Source organism: Pseudopodoces humilis, chromosome 14 (genome assembly GCF_049639895.1).
Source record: "Pseudopodoces humilis isolate 2021_Gansu_Grassland_sample_001 chromosome 14, ASM4963989v1, whole genome shotgun sequence".
Lineage (NCBI taxonomy): Eukaryota > Metazoa > Chordata > Aves > Passeriformes > Paridae > Pseudopodoces > Pseudopodoces humilis.
In genome coordinates, this window is record NC_142213.1 from 1621971 (window position 1) to 1642242 (window position 20272).

A 20272-nucleotide genomic window follows, 5' to 3' on the forward strand; every position below is an offset into this window, starting at 1 on the left:
CCATCATCATCATCATCATCAGCGACAGCAGCAGCATCGCCATCACCAACACTGTCATCATCACCATCATCGTCATCATCAAATGGGGATGAGCAAAATGGGCCCTCATCATCATCATCATCATCATCATCATCATCATCATCATCATCATCATCATCATCATCATCATCATCATCATCACCATTATCATCATCATCACCATTATCATCATCATCACCATTATCATCACCAGCGGGTGGCAGCGGGCGGCAGCAGCATCGCCATCACCAACACTGTCATCATCATCATCATCATCATCAAATGGGGATGAGCAAAATGGGCCCTCACCATCATCATCATCATCATCATCATCATCATCATCATCATCATCATCATCAACATCATCATCATCATCACCACCATCACCATCATCAATTGGGAATGAGCAAACTGGGCTGTCACTGTCACCATTGTCACCATCACCACCACCATCGTTATCACCGTCACAAATGGGTGATGACCAAACTGGGCTGTTACCATCACCATCATTTTCACCACCAAAAATGGGTGATGGTTAAACTGGGCCATCACCATCACCAACACCATCACTACCATCACCATCACCATCACCACCACCATCACCAGTTGATAACACCAAACCAGGCCACCACCATCACCACCATCACCATCACCTTGGGTTTTTCCCCTCATGGACAAGTCTGTCCTGCCATGAGCAGCACTTGGACAAGATCTGTGAGGAAGAGGAGCTGCAGGAGCATCTTCACTGTAGAGAAGCTCCAACGCTTTGCAAACCCTTGAGGTGACAGCAGCGGCACCAAAGTCCTCCTCAGCCCCTTTACAGAGGACACCTCAAACATCCCACAAACATCACGCAGACAGGGATTTTCTGTGAAAATATTGGAATATATTTGAAAAGATTAATCATGGATGACTTTAAAGTACCACCCCATATTTTTATCTCATACTTTATTTAACAATATTAAAGAGGCACTTTAAAAGCACATGGACAACATCATAAAACGGCGTTTTCTGCTCTCTCTCTGCTTCTCTGGACAAAATATCAAAATAAAAACTTTTGACAGAACACATTGCACCCAAGGTAAATTACCTACAATAGTTTTTTATACAATACAAAGAATTGTAAAGATACATATTAACAGAATAAAGCCTCTTTTTTTTTTTTTTTTTTTTTCCTTTTAACTCTAAAACAAAACAAAAAAAAAATCATTGCAGGACAGACGCAAAGTACTCTGACTGTTCATATCACATCAGTGCATTACTTCACCTCCTTGACTTGGGAGTATTTCAATAAAATCTTTCCATGTCCTCATTTGCACCTGAGATTTCTTTCTGGATCCAAAAGTTTGGTTGTAGAACGTGCTCGTTTAATGTGACGTAACCTTTTCGGCACTATGGAGTACCAGCATAGAGGAGTTTTTCCCCTAAAATTGTATTTTTTTCCCCAAAGTTTTTTTTTCCCTAGAGCTGTATTTTCCCCCTAAATTGTATTTTCTCCCCAAGTAAGATTTCTTCCCTAAAGTTAATTTTTCCCCCTAAAGCTGAACGTTTTCCCCCTCAAATTTGCTTTTTCTTTTTAAAAACTCTTTATTCCTGCCCAGGTTTTTTTTTTTGTTGTTGTTGACAGGTAATGGCTTCTTCCTACCAATTCTCCTTTTGTTTGTTTTTTCTGGCAATCAAGGAAGTCTGTATTCACATTACAAATGAAGAATAGCACCAGTAACTGCATAGTACAAGCGGATACCTATAGAGCCACTACGTCAATACAGTAAGAGAGTTTAGAAGTGATACCGTTGAGGGCACTTGGACAGTACCGGTTTTCGCTGCGGTAAATTGGCACAGTTTTCTCGTTGCACAAAAAAAACCCCAAACCCAAACCCCACAAACAAAAAGAAAAAAACCCACGCACGCACACACACACACACACAGAAAAAAAAAAAAAAACCCAAAAAACCCTAAAAAAATCAGAGTTTGTCACAAGTGTCAAGGTGCAGTTTGCTCGCGGGGACGCTTCTCCTCCAGTCCCATCGTCTACAGTGGTCAAAGAGTGGCAGCATCCTCTGGAGGGCTCCGACAGCCCCAGAACCCCAGAGCTGGGTCGTTCTTCTCTTGACGATGTAGAAACAAAATTCTTAGGGATGGCTGTCAAAATATAGGACACTTGGGTCTTAATTTAATTTTTTAAATTGTATCATCGCTTAGGCCAGCTCCCAATTAAATGAATTGTACGGGATTATTTGTGCAAAATCTTCAACAAAAAAAAATAAAAAAAATTTGCTTTCTACAGTGTACTGCACCTTATGAATAAGACGTCTACGGAATGAAGTTCATCTCTTCAAGTACTTTGTACAAAGATAACACAGACACAGACTCAAAAGGGTCTGAGATTTGCAAGTATCCTTATAACCTCAGCACTTCTGCAATAAAGCAATTGCTCTCGACGATTCAGTCTGCCCAAAGCGATTACAATTTCAGTTCATGAAAATCATCAGCAACATCAAAGTTCTAGCATTTGCATGATAAATCAGGTGAATTAAAGTAGATTAGTAGACACAAAGCAAACTATTTCACAGAGGCTGCAGTGCAAGTTCATTTAAGCTAGACAGAGAAATCATGCTACACAAACGAATTTAATGCTTTGATAATTTTTCCCTTGCAAACCCCATGAAAGCAGCTGAGGATCACCATAAGTCACTTCCATAAATTATTCTGAAGTATCTCTTCTTAAAGGAATTTTAAAGCTGGTTAATTTTTGCCCAAAGAGTTGGCTGAGCAGGTTGTTCTGCGACTCGGCACTGCGGTAGCTGGCCGGGCCGGCCGCCTTGGCTGCGCGGGCGGCGCGGGGACCATGCCAGGAGCCGCGTGGGGATGGCGCTGGCCCCTTGGCCAACACTTGGTGGAGGCTCTTGCCCAGAATGGCTTTCCTGCGCTTCACGTCGCCGTTGGCGTGGCGGAGCTCCCCTTTCTTCTGGTTGTAAGGGTCCAGGACCATCTTCTTCAGCTGGGGGCCCGTTCTGGGCTTGGCCCCAAGCTTGCTGCAGTGCGTGTCCCTCCTGCCGGGGGACAGGGCGGGAGCCTCGGTGCTGCTCCAGCTGCCACGTTTGAGCTCAGCGGTGCTCTCGCTCCTGGCCGGGCAAGGAGGCCGGGCTTTCTTCTTCTTCCCGTCTCCTTCCATGTTCTCCCGGGAGCCGGAGCTGCTCCGGTGGCCCAAGGATTTGTGTTCTTTCCTCCTCTTGGGGTGAAGCTTGCCGGTGGCTCTGGCTGGCTCCACATGGCCGTGTCTCGTGGTGTTGCTGGCCACCTCACCTCTGGGCTGGTGGCCGCTGGATTTGCCTGGGTTGCTGCCTTGGTCCTTGGCGTTAGTGCTACTGTCCTTAGCCTCAGGCACAGATTTCTCCTTCCCTGAGATGGGCTGCTGACCCTCCTCGGTGCTGCTGCCAGGCCTGCCCGCACCTGGAGCAGCCTCACTACCCACGGTCTTCTTCGGTGGCACCGAATCTTTGGAAGCTCTGCTGAGTGTGGGTGATGCTGTCCTGTCCTTTGGGGGCAGGGGCTGCTGGGCACCTTCTGGAGAGGCAGGCTTAGCTGCACCTTCCCAGGCATCGCTGGCACCGGGGTTGCCCCAGCTGTGGGTCTCTGTGGTTTGTGGAGACTCTGCTTTAGGGGAAGGAAGCTCTGAGACCTTCTTGGCAAGCTGGAGAAAAGGGATCCCATCCACGGTGTTGGTGTCTGCGCTGGGATTTCCCAGGATACAGGCCCTGTATTCATCTTTGTTGTCTGCGCTTGTTTTTTTGTGGCCATCGGCACAGCCATGTTTCTGGGTCAGGAGGGGAGGGGACAGTTTTTGGTTGGTGGCCTGGTGACAAGCCAAGCCAGCAAGGTCCATGGGAAACTCAGGCGAGTCCAAGAAAGGAAGTGGTTTCCCATCAAAGGCTCCTTTCTCCAGCTCCTCGATGGACAGGCCAGCGATGTGGCCGAGCTCAGGGCTGCCTGCAGCAGCTGGTGGCAGAGATGGGGACAGGCAGGGTGGTGGTGGCAAGGGGTCAAATGGGGACTTCTCTATCTCTGCCAGGAGCTCTGAGAAGTCACCCACCAGGACTTCTGCTTTCATGGAGGGTTGGGGTGCTCCCAGGTCACCAGGTGCTGTTGGGAAGGACTCAGTGGGAACCTGCAGGCTGGGGCTTCCGGCTTCTACCAGCTGAAGGTCGCTTGTGGGGTCCAGGTGGACTGGTGACCTGTGTGGGATTGAGCTGCCATGGTGAGCCACCTTCCGCTTCTTGCTCGGTGGCATTCCCTCCCGGAGAGATCCGCCCTCCTTCACCTTCTCCCTGCAGGCAGCACCAGGCCTCATGACCCCTCGGAATTTGAAAGTCTTGTTGCTGCCCGCCAGGTGCTTCTCCATGTGCCGGTCGTACTGCTCCTTCTTGGAGAAGGTATAGTTGCACATGCTGCAGATGAAGGACTTCTTGATGACGTGCATGACGTCGGCGCAGAGCTCGCAGGCGTACAGGGTGGTGTGCTTGATCTCCTGCTCCTCCACCACGCCGTGCTCCTGGCTCAGGTGGCTCCGGAGCTCTTTGGTCTCCTGGTAGAACATGGGGCACTTGTGGCACAAGTAGATCTTCTGCAAGCTGTGCACGACCAAGTGCCGCTGGAGCTTGAAGGGTTTGGGGAACTGCTTGCCACAGTGATGGCAGTCCCGGGAAGGATCCTTGCAGTCTGGGTGCATGGGGACAGATTTTGGGGTGCTTTCACTTTTTGCAGTGTGCTCTGGAGATGGGCTGGAGGATGCTTTGGAGGTGCTGGGTGCAGGTGGCTTCACTTTGACATTGCTCTCCAAGGGGTCTTTCATCACCTTCTCCTGCTCAAGGGGCAACTCCTTGGGGCTCTTGCTCTCTCTGCTGACCCCATGCCGGCCGCCGGGATCGCCGTGCCGGGAGGACCCGCTGGGTTTCCGATACATGATGGTGTTGAGGAAGTGGGTGACGGCGGCATTGTCCTCACCGAAGCAGCCGGGCAGGCCCATCACCGACTTCTGCGCCTGCCCCTTGCGCGCGAACTGGGTGGCGTGTTCCCGCAGGTGCTCGTTGTACATCCAGACGTCGGAGATCTCCTTCAGGCACATCCCGCATGCCCACAGCCCAGCTTTGTTCCTGGCGTGCTTCTCCTTCAGGTGGTCCCGGAGCTGCTCCCGGGAGCTGAATTTGCGCTGGACACACATGTAGCAGGTAGGAGGAGGGGAAGGGTTGTGGGAGAGCTTGTGGAAGTCCAGCTCCCCCAGTGTCAGGAACCACTGGAAGCAGACTTTGCATTTGTACTGCTTGTCTTTGGTTTTGATGGTTATCTCCCCGCGGTTTTTCCCAGATTTCCCATCTTCCAGCCTGCTCCTGTGCTTGCCCGACTTTGGCTTCAAACTCACAGCGCTGTCCTCACCATGGCCAGGAAGATCCTCGCAAGGGCCGAGGAAGCACATGTCTCTCATTTTCAGCTTTGCGTTAAGCATCTCAACGTCGATGGTGTGAAATTCGGGGGAGTCCAAATCCCCATTATCCTTGGTGTTGTAGGATTCCTCTGCCAGGTTGGGGGGCTCGGAGTTTACTTCTTGGAGCGAGTGCTCGTCCTCAAGGTCCATCAGAGGATCAAACATGTCCTCGGCAGAGAGGCTTTCCCCCTCCTTCTCCAGACTGCCCCAGATGCTCAAGCTGGGGACGTTGTCCGCGTGGCTGTTTTGGCACAAGAAGGTCAGCATGTTGTCCTCCAGGTCAATGTCCTCCTTCCCTTGGTCAGTCTCCTCCTGGTCCAGCCTCAGCTCGATGCTGTTAGATCCGTTTGGAGCAGCATCTCCGCTCTTTGCCTTGCTGCCTTGACACATGTTCAGCATCAGGGCATCATCAACGGAGATGGTCTCGTACTCGCAAGGGTCCTGCCTGGTGACACAGAAGGAGCTGGTGTTGCTGAGGTCAGAAGCCAGGCGGATGGTGAAGAGGTCAATGGCCCCTGCTGGCTGCAGGTTGACCTCGGGGACAGGTTTGGGTTTCTTGCTGCGCTTGCCATACACCCGCGTGCACTTCCTCCGGACAAACTGGTCATCCCTGGGGAACAGCTGGGAGAATGTGGAATCATCGTCGAAAAAGCTCTGGAGGTCTGAGGGGGCCGTGCTGTCCCCGCAGTGCTCCCTGCCTGGTGGCACATCTGCCTTCACCCACCGCTTTGGCTCTGCATGGGGAGGGCTGGTCCCCGGCGTGGTCTGCAGAGCACCATGCCCAGAAACACTTTGGGTGGCTCCCAAGTCACGATTCTCCAGCAGCAACGCCCCTTCTGCAGGAGCTGTGGGACCCTGCAGGCCACCACTCCAGCTCCTGGTGTCATTGTCTGTCGCAGGACTGTCCCCTGTCCCAGCACTCACGTCCTCTGTGCCATCAGCACCACAATGCTGCTCTGTGCCCACCTTGCCCCATCTCTTCGTCACTGGCTCCACAAACCCGCTAATCCATTTTTTGCAAGCCTGCGTGTCTTCCATCACATCTGGATCTTCCGCCTCCCCAGGACAGGTGACGGTGCCCGTGCCCATCTCCGTGCTGACCATCTCCTTTAGGCACCCCATCCTGCTGCCCAGGTCTTCTGCAAGCTCGGCTGCACAGGAGGACTCGTTGGCTTTTTGAGACTGCTGGGCTGTGCTGGTCCTGTTTTGTTCCTCTGTGGAGATGCAGCCATCCGGCTCGTGCAAGCCCTCCATGGTCCTGGGCAGGCTGGAGCTGAGGGCAGCAGGACCTGTGTTCTTCCCCAGCTCACAGGGACCATCGGGCTCATTCCCACTGGGAAACACCTTCGCTTTCCTTCGCCTCACTTTCCTGTTGAGCTGCTTCTCAGAATTGCTGCTCTTCTCTCCAAGATCTTTGCTTTGTCTCCTTCTGCCCTTCTCTCCTTTCCTGACCTGCCATCCCAAATCCAGCTTCCCAGATGCTGCCTCTCCCGATCCCCCCATCTCCAGGCGTGGTCCCTTGGCCTTCACCTCCCTCTGCAGGACGTGGGTGCGGTGCAGCTCCTGGGACATCTCCAAGGAGATCACGCTGAGGTCGCTGAGCACTCTGCTGACCACCTCCTGCATCGGTGTGCTGGGCTCTTTCTCCGGGTCTGGGAATGCTTTCTTGGGAACGCGTTCAGCGATGGAGGTGAGCACCTGTGAGCTGCAGGTTTTGTCTTTGACTGATGCCTTCAGGCTCCTCCTGGGCACCTTCTGGGCTACTTTTGATGTCTTGTGTGCAGGAATCAGAGGGGACCTGAGAGTCTTGCTGGGCTGTGGCAAACCACCATTCTTCACCTGGTGCTTGACAGCTTTGTGCCTGGTCAGGCCGGGCTTGGACCGGAAAGTGGCTGAACAAATGTCGCAGGTCACCGGGAGCCCGTTGGGCTTTTTTCCTTTGCAGAGTTCATTTTGGGCTGGCTCTGGAGTGCTGCTGGGTGTGTAGTCCTCTCCTTGGCCCACACTGTTTAACACACAACCCCCAGCTTCTGCAGCCCCATGGCTATTGGATTTCTCCCCTTTTAAACTCTTTCCTTCACTCTCTGTGGTTTCAGAAAGACAAAGTCTCACCTCTGCTGCCCCTGAAAACTCATGGCCATTTAATTCAGCAGGACCAAGATCTCCAGCCCTTGTAAGACCTCTGCTGATGGCAGCTGTCATGTCCTGAACAGCAAAACCATTGGGCAAAGCCTCTGGTTCACTTTGATGCTTATTCCTGACATGGGAGCAGTTTTCAAGCTTGTTCTCTTGGTTCAGATTGACCTCCCTTTCTTCCACAGGCAGAAGATCCGCTGTGGGCTGGGTTGGATAATCCTGGGTTTCTGGAGGGGTGGAGTTAACGACTGTGTCTGCAATGGCACATCCTTGGTTTTCTTTAAAATTTGGCAGCACAGCACTGATGTTTTCGGGGACCTCTTTCCCAACAGCCTTTTGGTGGAAAGGCGGCGAGCAGGGAAGAGAACAGTCCTTCCCTGGAGGTTCTTGGGGACCACCCATCTCCAAGGCAGAGCCCACCAGACCATCACCATGCAGCAGAGCGCAGGGTCTCACTGGCCCCTCTCTTCCAAGTGATTCATAGTTACCCAAAACACCGTCAGGGAGGCGATGAGGACGTTCCTCAGCCGCTTCCATCGGCACAGCCCCGCAGTGGTGCAGCGAGGGAGGGAAGGTGGGTGCCTTTTCCCACGTCTCTTGCTCTGCTGGGCTCATGGGCTGATGGATGTGATGGCTGCTGGCCTCGGGAGGACAACTCCTTGTGACGAATGAACTTGGTGTCGCAGGCAGGGAGGAGCCGTATTTCTTCTCATCCGAGAGCTGAGTGCCAAAGCTGGGCACCTCTCCCCCCTCAGCCCCACTGCTCTGCAAGCATTTGAGGTCGGGATATTTGGCTGGCAAGAGCAGGCTGGCTGGGGATTCGCCCGTGTAATGACAGCCATTGAGGGACAGCTTGCCATTCCCTTCTCTGGGAACATCTGCATTGTCTGTGGTGGCTTTTAGCTCTGTCCCCAAGCTGGGATCCTGGTGGAGATCCCCCTCAGAGGGACCAAGGGGGCTGACAGGACTTGTGGGAGCACTGCCCAGGTGCTGAGCCCCCTTCCCCACCCGACTCCTTTCCCGCCTCTCTCCCTCTTCTCTGCCCAGCGTTTCTTCCTCGAGCGAACCACGGCTGGGCTGGGATTGCTCATGTTTCCTAAATGCCAAGGCCGTTGTGTTATCTCCCTCCTGCTCTTCCCTGAGCTGATCAGCTTTCCTTCCCTGCCCTGGCAGCGAGGTCACCGCGGTGCTGCTGGGTGGTGAGAGGTCATCACGCTCCTGGGAAGCACCATCTGCAGGGATATTAATGTCCCTCGGCTCCGGGGCTTCATTTGCTAAGTGCTGCGGCTCTGTTACATTATTTTGCAGCTCCGGCTTTGCCGACGTGGATTGTTTAGCACGGTAAGAGCCCTCTGCATCCAGTGACTCCAGCTGCTCGCATCCACTGGGAGAAAGCGCCTCTTTCCCTGGAGCAGCGATACTTCCAGTGCTGCTTCCAACGGGGATATCCCCTTCCCCTGGGGTCTGATCTTCCCCTTCCAAGGCATCACCGCTCTGCTCCCTGTGCTCCGTGTGGACGTGGGTGGTGGCAGAGGGGTGGCCGGGAGCCAGCAGCCCAGGGAAGCACGGCATCAACAGCTCCTCCTCGTTGTTCTTCACTGTCCGGGCAACGAAGAGCTGGAGCTGCTGCAGAGGGTTGGCAGAGGTCTCTTGGGATGCCACCGTCATCTCCTGGGAAGGGCGGTCGCTCTCCTTGGGCACGCTCAGCATCTCAAACAGCAGCACTTTGGGCTTGCTGGCTTTGTCACCGGGTCCAGGGCTTTGATAGGTGTTGGGACTCTTCCTCTCCTCCCTTTCCTCCACCGGAGGCCCACCACCACCCCCTTTGAGATCCACAGCATTTTTCACTCTTTTGGGGGGCTCAGTCCTGCTTAAGGGTTTTTCTTCTGTATCTGGGACCTCTTTGACATGAGGTGAAAAGGCGAGATCCAAGGCTGGGGTGGGACCCTGCTGGAAGCCAAATGGAGGCTTAGGGCTTGGAAGATGGGCATCAAACTTCTCCAGCTCTGCAGCATCAGCGTCTGCTTTCCCCGGCACAGGGAAGCCCTTGGCACCACACTGGCATGGCAGGGATGGCAGGGGATCTTTGGTTATTTCTGTCACATCCATGGTCTCAGGGAACACGGAGTCGGTGACAACAGGAGGGCTTTTTGCCACAGGGTCGGTGTAGATGGGAGCCTCTGTTTGGTCAGTTGTGCTTGAGCCAGGTAAACTTTTGGAAGAAGACCCATTTTCCATCTTCCTGAGGTCTCTTTCCTCAGTGGCCGCAGTTCCCTGGAGCTGCTCGCTGTTGTCTTTGGAGCAGAAATGATTTGTGGCTAGCGGGGCTGGGACGCACATCCCGGTTTCCAGCGAGCCCAGCTCCAGCCAGGCCTCCCTGGGTCTCTCGTAGTCCTCACGTGCGGTCACCATGTCTGGCTTCTCCCCTGCCAGCCTCTCCCCAGCGCAGACGCTCGATCTGCCCAGCTCACCTGCCAAAAACAGCCCTTTCTCCTGGCCTGCCTCTGGCTCCGCCGGCAGCACTGGGAACCGCTCGGCGCCCTGCGCTCGCAGGTGGACAGCCACGTTTGGCTCGGGTTTCTGGAGGGTGACGGACACCTCGGAGTCCAACTTGCTGGTTTGCAGTTGGCTTTCCAGCTCCGTGACCAGGCGCTTGATCTCCAGCTCGTCATCTGAGATGTTGCTCATGAAAGTCACGTTGTAATCCGCCATCCTGTCTGGCAGCGGCAGGGAGAGCTGGCTGCTGGGGACAGCTCCTTCCTCGGGGAATTTCTTGGCTGGTGGCTTCTCCACGGAGAGGCTGTGGAACTGAGTCATGTCTTCTGGCAGCATGGGAGCCACCTCCTCCATGAGGGACCAGTCTTTCTCCGGCAGGAAGGGTGGGTACGGTTGCTCGAACGGCAGCGGCTTGCGGGAGGTGTTCCCGGGACACGGGAATGTTGTCACATATCCATCCTTGCTCTCGTACGGATCGAACTCGGAGACAGGGAGCTCTCCGAATATCGACGAGGAGTCAAAGCTGAGAGGGGAGGACGCTTTGCCCTGCGGCATTTCCGTGGCAAAAGGGGAGATGCTGGAGTGTTTCTGCTCGAAGGAGCTGGTGCTGATGTCATCCCGGCACAGGTACATGTCATCCATGTGGGAGGAGCCCAGGGCTGGGGGCTTTGGGAAGAGATTGTCCTCATAGTGACTGGGAAGGCCTTTGGGATCAAAAAATGTGTTGTCACTGCTGACATATGGATCAGGTGCCTTGGCAGCGAGCATCATTCCCACTGCATCCCCCCTGTAGGTGGGAGCTGGTGTGGGATAGTCCTTCTGACCGTCACAGAGCCCCTGTCCCTTCACGTATTTGATTCCTGCTTCCGAGCAGGTGGCACTCCCACGGCCAGGACTCGATTTGTTACCACTGGGGTGTGGAGCAATCACCTCCTCTGTGTGGTATTTCAGCCCTTCATTTGGGAAAGGGGAAAACTGGTGCCTCTGGTGGTCCATGGTGAGCTCAGGAGAGCCCTGAGCCGGCAGGGTGGGTTCTTCTGCCTCACCGGGGAGCTTTGCTGCTCCTCTGGGCTCGTCCAGCCCCTCCTTAGAGGAGAAGCTGGCAGGGCTCCTGCCTGGGGTGGCCGTGCCGGGCATTTGCCTTTCCTGGGGCTGCGGTGACGGCTCCTCCTGTGCACAGCCCATGGCAGCAACATCTGGTTCAGTACTTGGCCGTGTCCCGGAGCCTGCCAGCAAAGGTTTGGCTGAGCCAAACCTCCTGCTCCCCCTGGGAATGTCCTCTTTGCTCTCCTGGCTCGTCTTTGGGCTGCTGTCCTGGGGAGGGCTCAGGGGAGTCCTTGGCACACGGCCTGGGCTGCCCGAGCGCCTCCTCCTCTGGGTGCCACCCTTGTCACCAACCCCAGCAGCACAGGGCGAGCTCCTGCCCATCTCTCTGGGCACGCTGTGGTTGCTGCCAGCAGATGAGTGGCTGCTCCGCCTTCGGGCTCTGGCAGCACAATCCTCTTTCTCAGCATCCTCCTGACTCGGGACATCCCCGTCCTCCTGTGCCTCCCTTTTCTGACTGTCCCTTTTCCGGCTGTAGCTCCAGGCTGGGTCTTTCTCTCTGGCTCTCTCACCTCTGCCCAGGCGTTTCTTGCTGAAGCTGTACTTGCTCCTCCCCATGAACCCTGTGCCACGCTTCCTCCTGCCCCGGGGCTTGCTGCACTCTGCCCCCTCCTCGTCCGAGTCGGACACGTAGTCGTATTCCCGCAGCCCGCCCTCCTTGGTGCCTGCCAGCAGCCTCTCGGTGGCCTGGGGGAGCTGGGCCTGCTTGCTGCTCTTCACCTGCAGTTTGTGGAGTTTGTTCTTCTGCTGCACGATCTTGTGGATGAGCTCCTTGCTCCACGTCCCGCTTCGGGGCTTCCGCTTCTTCGTGTCCTTCGTGGAGAACCGCGGTGGCTTGGAGCTCTTGCTGGTGATGCCTGGCCCCACCTCGCTCTTCATCGGAGGGTCTTGGCTGAGACTCCTGGGATGATTTTGGCTGGAGGTGGTGGCTGGTGGGATGCTGTTCTTCCTGCCTGCCCTCAGCCTGGCTGTCCTCTCCGCTCCCTCTGCTGTGGGATCCGGCTCCTGCGGTGCCACCCTCTGTGCCACCCTCCCTTTGTGGAGGTGCTGCTTTCCTGCCCTTCTCTTCACCTGCTCCCCACCTGGGCAGCCATCTTCACCAAAACAGCCAGCCTTGGCCTCTCCTGCTGCCTTCTCCTCTGCTGCCTGCTTGGATTTACTCTCCGGGGCCAGGCTCTCCTTGGCCTTGTGAGCCGTCCCCCCGCCAGCCGCCTTCACTCCCGGCAGCTCCTCATCAGCGAACACGTCGATGAAGCTGCTGTCGATCTCCGGGTTATCCGACTGGTATCCCAGGCCGTTGAGGGCCTCGGTGATCAGGCTGTCCAGCTTGGCGTCGTCGATGTCCAGGTCGGAGGCGCTGAGCGGGAGGGAGCTGGTGGCCAGGCCGTGGAAGAGGCCGCCCTTCAGAGCATCCTCCTTGCCCTCACTTTTGCCTTCCCCATCCAGCAAGAAGTCGTCGCTCTTGCTTAATGCCAGCAGATGTCCCGGGGGGTCTGGAGAGAGCGCCAGGCTGGGGGCTTTGGGAGGCTCCGGCGGGAGCGCCTTCCGCCCCTCGGCTGCCCGGGGAGCATCCTTGGGCTCTGCCTGGGCCACGGGGTGGGAGGCGCAGAACTGGCGGTGCTGCAGGAAGGAGGACAGGTTGCTGTAGTTCTGGTCACATTGTCTGCAGGTCAGCAGCACGTCCAGCTGGTCCAGGCTGGCGCTGCTCAGGGAAGTGGCCAGCAGGTGATGGGAGGAGTACGGTGGTGGAGGCTGCTCCCCGTCCAGCCCATCCGAGCAGCCTTTGGCCACCTCCCCGCCGGGTTTGTGGAATGGGCTGGCCGGGGCACATTTCAGGAGGCTGTCGTCTTTCAGAGCATCCGGGGGGAAGCTGAAGGACTTGACAGAGTCTGGAGGGTGGTAATGAAGCGGGCTGGGACTCAGAACCTCGGAGGGGTGGAAGGCTTTGTTGGCATCCTTGGCATGGCAGGGGTGCTGGAAGAAGGGGGAGGGGGTCAGCGCTCCGGACATCTGGCTGTCCTCAAAGCCGGGGTTGAGTGGGCTGCTGGACATGGGGGACAGTGACGAGCAGGTGCTGCCACACGTGGGGTTGGGGACGGGGGACGGCAGTGGGGACTCGCCAGGGGAGGCAGCCACCAAGGCTGATGGTGGCAGGACCAGCCCTGAGCCTGACGAGCTCCTTGAGGGAGGAGGAGGAGCTGCTTGAGCCATATTGTAGAACAGGGCTTTGCCTCTTGAGTCACAGGCAGGAGACCCTGGTTCCTTCCCACTCTCAAAGGAGAAAGCTCCCGTCACGCCGGGATTTCCTCTCTGGAGGCTCTCCCCAGGTAACAACTTTTTGCTGTGATACCCTGGAGAATTGCTTATGGGGGGCCCTTTCTGGGCTTTCCCGCTGCCCTGCCAGTCCGACGTGCCCAGGGGGAAGGGGAGCTTCTGGCTGGTGATGTGTCTCGACAGCTCCAGCCTGTTGGCACCGGGCACTGCAGAAGGGAGGTGCATCTGCTGCCAAGGCATCCTGGCATTTTTCTGCCTGTGCTGCCTCTGCTCGGGGCCAGGCTGGCACTCGAATGAGAACTGGTTTCCAACAGGGTTTGAATAAGGTGCTGAATTCTGGTCCATGGGAGAAAACGCCTTCGTGGCACCTTCCCAAGCTTGCACAAGCCTGGGGTGGGTGGGTGCCGTAGTGGGAACGCTCGTCTCGAAAGGCACGGCTCCCGCGCCGGTGCTGCCCGCGGGGGAGCTGCAATAGGCCTTGCTCTGAAAGTGCACTTGGGACAGGGACTTTGGTGGCACTGTCCTTCTCAGGGGGCTGCTCTGCACCAGCAGCCGCAGACTGGGGACGCCGTCCTTGGCTGAGGCTTGCCTCTTCCCCACCGGCTTTGGCATGGTAGGCGAGTGTAAACTAGACGGAAAAACAGCTTGGTTTTCTTGGAAAGTGCTTGGGTTTTGGTCGATAGCACCAGACGACGGGAGAGCACCAGGGGGGTCGGCGGGATGCTCGGCCCTGCCCTTGCAGCAGGGCAAGGGGCCGTGGTGCAGGGCGGGCGGCGGCGGCGGGTGCAGGAAGGGCGGAGGCGGCGGGGGCAGCCCGTACAGCCCCCTCCCCTCGGGGGACACGGCCTCGTAGGAGCCCCCGCTCAGCGGCTCCTCCGGCCACTCTCTGGGGGACGAGTGGAAGGCGAAGGCGGTGGGAGCGGCGCTGGCGATTCCCACCTCCAGGTACTCCTGGCTGCCCGCGCCGCTGCGGAACGGCTCCTTGCCCGCATCGTGCAGCAGCTGGAAGGGAAACTGGCACGGCAAAGCCCCCAGGCCGTGCACAGCGGCTTTGCCACCCTCGGAGAAAGAGCTGGGCTTCTGCACCGAGATCCCGTAGGTAGCACCGGCAAAGCTCTTCTCCGGGGAAGGCCAGGACTCGGCCCGGTTTGCCTGGAACTCTAAATAATGTAGCTGCCCATGGGTGCCGGGGCTCTTGAGGGGGATGCCGGCGGCGGGGGGCTGCCCCTTGGGGCCGGGTTGTGAGGTATAACTGGTGGAGGTCCGGCCGGCATCGGGGAAGCAGCGGCCGAAGCCGAGCTCTTCTGGCCGGAGCTCGGCGTCGCGCTGGGGGATGCCGGGCACGTGGAAGCGGTGGCTGCCGGCCGCGGGGGTCACCTCCGGCTTCTTCGGCGGCGTCACCTTCTGCTGGGGGTAGGCGATGCCGATGGTGGGGCTGGGCCGGGTGCCGGCGATGCTGAGCCGGTAGAGTTGCTGGTGGCCCCGCTCGCCCTTCCCCGAGCGCCGGCTGCGCTCCCGAGCTCGCCCCTTCCCCGGCGGGGACAGGGGGCCGCCCTTGACCTCTCCCCAGCTGCTGTCATTGCCGAACTTGGGCTTGCACTGCAGGGATTTGAAGTCGATCTTCCCCGCTTGCTGCGGCCGGATCACGGCTTCCCGCTGGCTGTGGGGCTCCTTGTCCTTGTGGCCGGGGAAGGGCGATGTCCCCTCCCCGCCCTGCGCCCTCCCATCCTCGTCCCCGCAGCCTTCACAGCCAAAGTCCTTGTCGGGCTCTTTGGGGCCGGCCTCAGTATCGCCGATGGTGTAAACATGCTGGCTCTCTCCAGTCATGATACCGAGGAGGGGACAAGGCTACAGAGCCCCTCTGTCCCGTCCCGCTGCGAGCTGCCGTGGCCCGGTCACGGGCATCCTCCTCCGCCGAGGGGCACCGGGGCAGCAGCTCCCCGGGGCCGGGCTGCGGGCGGGTCCCGAGGGCCGGCGGGGCTCTGCCGCATCCTTTCAGACCTGCAGGGAACGGGAGAGAAGAGGGGAAGGCTGGATGTCAGTCGGGGGAGGCACGGGAGGGGGTTTAGCCCCTTTTCTTGGACTGAGGAAGCGGCAGCGCAGCCCCCCGGGGTGAAGCCCTGCAGCTTCAAAGGATGCTCAGAGCAGTTCACCTCTGGCAAAAGCCGCTGAGGAAGCACTTTTTCTTTTTGCCCTCCCGGGAAAGCTATTTCTGGGTTACTTCTTAGCAACATAAGCAGAAAAAGATGACAGAAGAGCTCCACCTACGGATTAGTGGGAAGGGCTGTCGGGATGGGCTGGGAGAGGCATCCTGGGGAGGGCTCTCTGTCCCCGTGTCCCCGTGTGCCTGTGTCCTCATGTTCCCGTGCTCCCAGCTCCCCACTGCTGCAGGGGAGACGAAAGGAAACGTTTGTGTTCCACCACTTTCCCCGCGGAGCTGAAATCCCTGCGGGAAGGGCTTTACCGCCCTCCCTGCGAATCGCCCTGGCAATTTTAGGTGTTATTAGGGAGGCAAAACCAGAAAAGCTGAGTCCCAAATTTCCCAGCTGATTTTACAACCCAGACCTTGGGGCTTTGGACACGGAGCACAAGTCAAGAGCAGCCTCTTAAAAGGCGCCACCAGGATTTTATACGAAGAAGGTTTTAATAAAAAGAAGGGTAAAGTTTTGCTTTAAAGAGTCCTTTTTTTAAGAGAAGTCTGCTGGAAACAGTGAGGGTTTTTTTCTCCTCCCTCACTGGAAATGTTTTTTCACCGTCTGCTGCAGTGGGTCAAGGCACGGCACTGCTGGGAGGGGGTGAGGAGCAGGAAATTCAGTTTATTCCTCTCCTTCTGGGTGTAATTCCCACAGATCCCGACCCCCAGGGTTCACCCATCCTGCCCACGAGCGACCTGCGCAGAAAAGGAAATTTTCCAAGGAAAAGAGGAGCACCCTGCACCTGTCCAGGGTATCTGTGGGTCATTTCTCCGTTCCCACCTGGAATCTGTCGGGATGAGCCCCCAGCACCCCCAATGCTGCACTAATAACAACAATCGGGCTAGAGAGAGGCGGCTGCAGGGATGCAGCAGCGCTCCCCTCTCTGCTTCGAGTTGGCAGGCCTGAATTCCTCCCCAATTTCACACCCTGCCGAGTGAAACGGATCCGGGGCCGATGGGGTCGGGGCCGAGCGTGCCGGCTCCGCGGCCAAAGCTCACACGCGGCCCTTTGGCACAAAGGGCTCTGCTGGGAAAACAATGCCCCACTTATGCCTCAGCCAGCCACAGCTCCAGAGCCCGCTCGCTCCTGTTTAAATTTGCAAAGGCTCCTTGCCAAGATAAAATACCCAAGGCCAGCGCTCGCTACATTATCACAGTCGGGCTTTTCAGCCACATAAAGGAGCCTTTTTTGTTGTTTTTGCGAGGGAAAGGCTCGTCGGTGTGGCTGGAAAGCTGCGGGATTTGCATGGCAAGGGCTGGGGGGCCGATGCTGAGCGCCAGGAGACACAAACAGCCCTGTGCTGGCAGAGTGATGGCCGTGGGGACAGCAGGGCTGGTGGCACGCAGGACTGTCCCACTGCTGCCGGTGGCAGAGCCCGGGCAGGAAATGGGTGTGAATTTACTGCACGCAAATCACAGATGGTGCACAGATATTAGGGCAAGGTGTAAATTGGGGATTTGCTCGCCAAAATCCCCCCGGTCAGGGCTTGGGGGTCCCCTGTCCCTGCCTGGTGGTCCCTCCTGCTGGCTGTGGCCACGGGGCATCGCTCTGGGGTGGCCCAGCAGCCCTGGGAGCAGGGAAATCCAGGGCCTCATGCGGCTCCGATGGGGCAATGGATAAGGAGGGCTGGGCGTGTTGAGTTAAAGTGATATTCCCCAGGCAGCTCCTGCATCCATCCCCTGGAGGGTTATGGATTTGGCACAAGCGCGGTTCACCCCCCGTGGGATGGGAAAGCCAGGGAGAAATGAAAATTGGGAACTATTCCCGCTGGTTTTTACAGCCCTAGCCTGCCCTGAGCACCAGGCTCCTCCACGGGTTACCACTGGCATCACTTCTTGGATTTTGACATTTCAGCTCCTGGAAGAGAAGGGGCGGAAAGGGACGGAGGGGAGGCAGAGGGAGTTTGGCTTTTTAAAAACCCCTTGTGGTTATCGCCAGGCTGCAGGAAGAGCCATCCCCAGCTGCATTTGTGTGCCCTGCCGGGGGGCTTGGAGCATCCTCTCTCTGCGGGGCTCAGCCGGGGCCTCCCGCAGCCCCTCTGCCGCCCGGGGACAGGGGACAGGGCCAGCAGCGGTGGCAGCAGCCTGGCTGGCAGGGCAGAGCCGTGCCTGGAGCTCGGCGGGGCAGGTCCGGTCCTGCCGGGAGCCCGACGTGCCAGACGGGTTGTGATTCACCGAGCGGCTCCCGCTGCCTCCGGAGCGCGCTGTGCCCACGGGGCAGGGCTGAGCTCAGGGTCCCTCAGAGCTTCCCAATCCCCCCGCAGGACCCGAATCCCGGGGGAGCACAGCACGCCGGGCACGGGGAAAGGCTCCTTTTCCATGAGAGAGAAAAGCTGGGATGCCATTCCCGTGGGACACCCTGCAGGGACCGCCAGGTGCTCACCACGAGCAGGGCAGGACAGGGGAAGCATCTCCCCAGGGAAAAGCCCCGCTCTGGTGGAACCAGCGAACAGAACGGTTGTGTGAACGGGAAAAAGCCGGAATCCCACCGGGAAACGCCAGGCTCCGACAAAGGGAATGAATTTCTCCTTCCCATGGCAGGCAGAGGGGGGACGGGGCCCGGCAGAGCCGGGCTCAGCGCTGGGCTCGGCCTCTCCCCTGCCTGACCTTGGCGAGTCGGTTACTCGCGGTGACTCAGCTCCATCTGGAAATCAGCCCGATAACGCTCCCCTATCGCCAGAGCTGATTAGGCGGGCAGGGACTGTTCCTGCTCTGCCTCTGGACAGTGCCCAGGGAGCCCTGCCGGGGCTGGCACACGGGCAGGGGTCGGGCTGAGGGGCTCCGGTTGAGGTTTGGTGCAGCTGAGCTCAGGGGCTGCTCCTGCAAGGGGAATGAACCAGCCTGGGATGGGGCTCTGGGACAGGGACAGGGCCCAGGGAAGGGCTTGAGCTGTCAGGGGAGGTTTAGGGTGGATATCAGAAGAGGTTCTTCCCCCAGAGGCTGCTGGCACTGCCCAGGGAATGGTCCGAGTCTGCCAGAGCTCCAGGAGAGTCTGGACAGCGTTCCAGGGGTGGTTGTTTGGGCCAGGGCTTGGATCGATGATCCCTGTGGGTGCCTTCCAACTCAGGATATTCCATGATTCCATGGAGCTGCTGCTCTCGCAGTTGGGCTCAGGGATCAGGGACAGGCGTGGGAGTGGGTGGCTGGAAAAAGCTCAGGATGCCAGCTGGGTGGCAACTGCCAGGGAAATGCCCTTCGCTGTGCTGGTGGGAGGGAGATGGGTGGGGGCAGCATTCCAGGGCCTCAAGGGGCTCCAGGAGAGCTGAAGAGGAACTTAGGACAAGGGATGGAGGGACAGGACACAGGGAATGGCTTCCCACTGCCAGAGGGTGGATTTAGATGGGATATCGGGAAGGAATTCCTCCCTGTGAGGGTGGGCAGGCCCTGGCACAGGTGCCCAGAGCAGCTGTGGCTGCTCCTGGATCCCTGGAAGTGTCCAAGGCCAGGCTGGACAGGGTTTGGAGCAGCCTGGAGCAGTGGGAGGTGTCCCTGCCCAGGACAGGGGTAGAGGAGTTTTAAGGTCCCTCCCAACCTGAACAATTCTGGGATTCCATGAGGTGATCCCACATGGAACCCCCTGGCTCTGTGGGCTTTCAGAGGCTCCCCGTGGCACAAGGCTGACTCTGAACACACTCTGTCCCCAAAAAGAGGCTTTTAACCCCTGCCTAGAGGGTTGAAATCCCACCCAGACGGATTGATCCAAACCAGCATGGCTTTGTCTGGAGCTGGGAAAAAATCCCTTCCCTTGTGAACTGGCCCCTTCTGCACTCCCTCCCTCCCTCCCCTGAGCAGCTGCAGGGCCAGAGAAGGTCCCTGAGTATCCCTGCAGCCAGAGGCATTCCCAGAGCCCATCTGGGATGGGGAGGAGAGATTCTGCCTCCCAAAAATAGCACCTGAGCCCGTGCTGTCAGCTGGCCCCTACCTTGGCACCCTCTGTGCTCAGCTACTGCCGGGTCTCACTTTCACCTCCCATGAAAAATGAATTTCTTGGCTGTGAAGGAAAGAGAAAAACATGTCAGGAATCTGTGTTTGGCTCGGCTGTGGTGCTGCAGTGTGTGGGGAGAGCTCAGCTCCAAAAGGGGGGATTCCAGCCCAAAATTCCCGTCCTGGGCACCCCCAGCAGGGTCCCCCTGGTGGGTGGCTTTGACTGGGTGCTGTGGGGTGAGGAAATGGAGGAGATGGGATCCCATCTCCACCTCTGCTGCATCCCAGCTCCATCCCTGCATCCCACTGGGGTCCTGCAGAGCTCCTGCAGAGCCTTTGGGGTTCATCCTATCCGTGGTCAGGATACGGCCCTGAGAGGCAGGAAATGATGGAGGAGGAGGAAAGGGGAATTGAGGATGGCCAAATCCCAGATCCCAACCCTGGGCACACTCCGGGCACAGGGAGCTGCCAACCTCTCCCAGCTGGGCTCCATCCCACGTTCCTGCTGCTGCCATTCCCAACCCTCCCGGCCCCCAGAGGCAGCTTTTCCCCAAGTCTGGGTAAAGTGGGGATTTCAAAGGCTCGCTGTTCCCTCCCTGCCAGCCTCAGATCCAGCCTGGAGTTGACCCCTGTCTGAAGAAGAA

The 20272-nt window shown here is 57.7% G+C and overlaps 1 protein-coding gene across 1 annotated transcript; it reads right to left on the reverse strand.

Moving 5' to 3' along the window:
* Positions 1 to 1044: 1044 nt before the first annotated feature.
* Positions 1045 to 15337, reverse strand: ZNF469 (zinc finger protein 469). The gene has a single exon (XM_005528219.3). The coding sequence runs from the start codon at positions 15335 to 15337 to the stop codon at positions 2723 to 2725; it is 12615 nt and encodes a 4204-aa protein (XP_005528276.2). The 3' UTR covers positions 1045 to 2722.
* Positions 15338 to 20272: the final 4935 nt, after the last annotated feature.

Bases quoted from the DNA above. Each gene is read 5' to 3' on its own strand.
- ZNF469 (XM_005528219.3), bottom strand. From the start codon at position 15,337: ATGACTGGAGAGAGCCAGCATGTTTACACCATCGGCGATACTGAGGCC.